Genomic DNA, 2,217 nt, shown 5'->3' with positions numbered 1-2,217 from the left:
CTATGAAAAATTTAGGTTTTACTGAGGAAAAAATACTCTCATCATAGCTATACAATTTCAAATGTCTGCAAGGCAGATACTTCCCTACTACAACACCACATCTCTGGTATTATGACTTTCCCCTATCATTCTACTACCTGAGTGATGTCAGTGTAAATTCAGGCACCATTAGTAAATTTTTGACCAAACATATACACAGCACTGACAAAGGAGTAAACAACCTTTCAGCTTACCAGTATACGTAAAAAAGACACTGACAAAATGGAAAATAATATTTTTTTATGATAAATTAATTCTATTATTTCCTCATTGCCCCAGAAAAGCGAAAAGCTAGACACTATTTACTCATCAATCCTTTATTCTTTTTTTAAGGATTCTTTTTACTGCAATTCAACACTGTTTACTTTGTAAGTAAGAAAAGGGTAAAACTAAGTGGTCACAGAAGAGTCCTCAATGCATGTGTCCTTTGCTTTCTCTCTCCCTGCGCTTTAATTCTTCTTTGTAGCAGTATGAACAGTAATTTTCAGTCTCAGGACGACCATAAAAGGAACAGTTCTCCTTCTTACAGCGGTTCTGCTGGATGGAATATATTGGGCAAACTGTGCTTCTGCCTTGATTTTTATCATTGTTCAACCAGGTCTGAGGAGCATCCTCATCTGCATATTCTAAGCAGTCTCTAATATCGCCAGTATTGAATCCATTTGTGTATGTCTGAGACTTGTGTTCAGTAGGCATGGCATAGCTCAGCGATTCCACTGTGTTCACTGTACGGATGCCGGTTATCCGGGCTGGGCTATAGCTTTGAGAAGACAGTGATCTGTTTTGTTGGGGATAGGTGGCACAGGTTTTTAAGGTGCCAACCACTGGCTTGTAGGTATCATCTTGGAAGCTCGATGGCTTGGAGTTGACATCATGCAAATGGATGACACTTTGCCTTTGAACAGGTGGCGTATGGCTATAGTGGGCAGATATCGGAATGGGTCCGCTTTTCTTAGCACCATTACTAGGTGAAGAAAATGACCCAGGAGTGGGACTAGTGCGATCTTTAAATTTTAAAACCAGTTGAGTTGTATGGCTTTGAGGCAAGACGGGTGATGCCCTATCCTGAGGAGATGTTTCTAATTTTTCTTTTGAATATGCTTCTGGCTCCAGTTTCCTACTAGATGACCCATTTAGTGCAGCCTTTTTCTCAGCATCCTTCCTTTTCTGTTCCTGTTCTGCATTGAAACGCTCCTGTGCACTGGTCAGGTAATAGCCTATCATCTCCTCGTGAAACTGATGCCGATGACTGGTCAAAAGAAGGCCTGCAAAAATAAACTTTCTTTCACCCTGCATGGCAGCTCTCAAAATATTTAGGCTGAGTTTCACATCAGTGCTGTACTTCCATGGGTCAGACTGCTTGTCAGAGAAGGGTTTAGTGTTCATCTTTTCAATGGGTGAGTTGCTAGCTCTGTCAGTTGGAGATGGAGTGGTCTTTTCAGACGGAGAAGTGCTCGCAGACTGTCCAGATTCCTCTTTACTCCCTTTTCGAGACTTAGACTTCTTCTCTTTGACTTTCTCTACTGCATCACCATTTTTTCCATTCCCTGAATTGGCTCTGCTCATTTTGCCATGCACCAGGCCTCCAAGACCACCCATATTCTTTTTCAGTTTAATTCCTAGGGTTTTACTGAGGCTTCCTATTTTATTGGCAACTGAATCTGTCCTGGTTTTGTCTTTATCTTTCCTCTGTTTGTCCTTTTCTTTTTCTTTACTGTTTTTGCCATTATTGCTGTTGGAATTACTACAGATGGAATCTCGGTCTGAGTCTATTGAGTCAGCCAGAGACTGAACATCTTCCCCAGCTGAAGCTGTAGGAGATTCCGGTTGAGCCAAAGGGGCCTGCTATGGAAGAGTAATTATAATTAGATACAGCAAAATCAGTTTCATACAGGGAACTTGGTGCAAAAAAACCCAACCCTAATCCAATGCAGATTTTTACTTTGATTTTGAATGCACTTTTAAATTTATACACTGGCATTTTGGACTGATTTCTTCACCAAATAAAGCTTATTTGGCTGTGCTTACTATGTATCTTGCTTGTCCCTACAGTAGCTTTTGGCTCATTTTGAGCACATTTGAAGAATAGAGGCCAGTCATTTAAAGATTCTGTGAAAATCAGTGTCTGAATAATGGAGAGAGGCGAGTTAGCACACCTAGGCTGCAGCGTAACCTCCC

At 40.9% G+C, this 2,217-nt stretch overlaps 1 protein-coding gene across 1 annotated transcript in view; it reads right to left on the bottom strand.

Moving 5' to 3' along the window:
* Nucleotides 1-345: 345 nt before the first annotated feature.
* OTUD7A (OTU deubiquitinase 7A) overlaps nt 346-2,217 on the bottom strand; it is a gene marked incomplete at its 5' end in the record, with an annotated part of 32,618 nt that continues 30,746 nt past the window's right edge. The window contains one exon of the mRNA XM_010170833.1: nt 346-1,884. Within this exon, the coding sequence (XP_010169135.1) occupies nt 451-1,884 (1,434 nt within the window). The remainder of the gene's footprint in view (nt 1,885-2,217) is intronic.

This window comes from Antrostomus carolinensis, unplaced genomic scaffold (genome assembly GCF_000700745.2).
Source record: "Antrostomus carolinensis isolate BGI_N321 unplaced genomic scaffold, ASM70074v2 scaffold19316, whole genome shotgun sequence".
In the NCBI taxonomy this organism is placed as follows: domain Eukaryota; kingdom Metazoa; phylum Chordata; class Aves; order Caprimulgiformes; family Caprimulgidae; genus Antrostomus; species Antrostomus carolinensis.
Note: the sequence above shows the minus strand (reverse complement) of the source record. Positions and strands in the feature narration are given on the sequence as shown.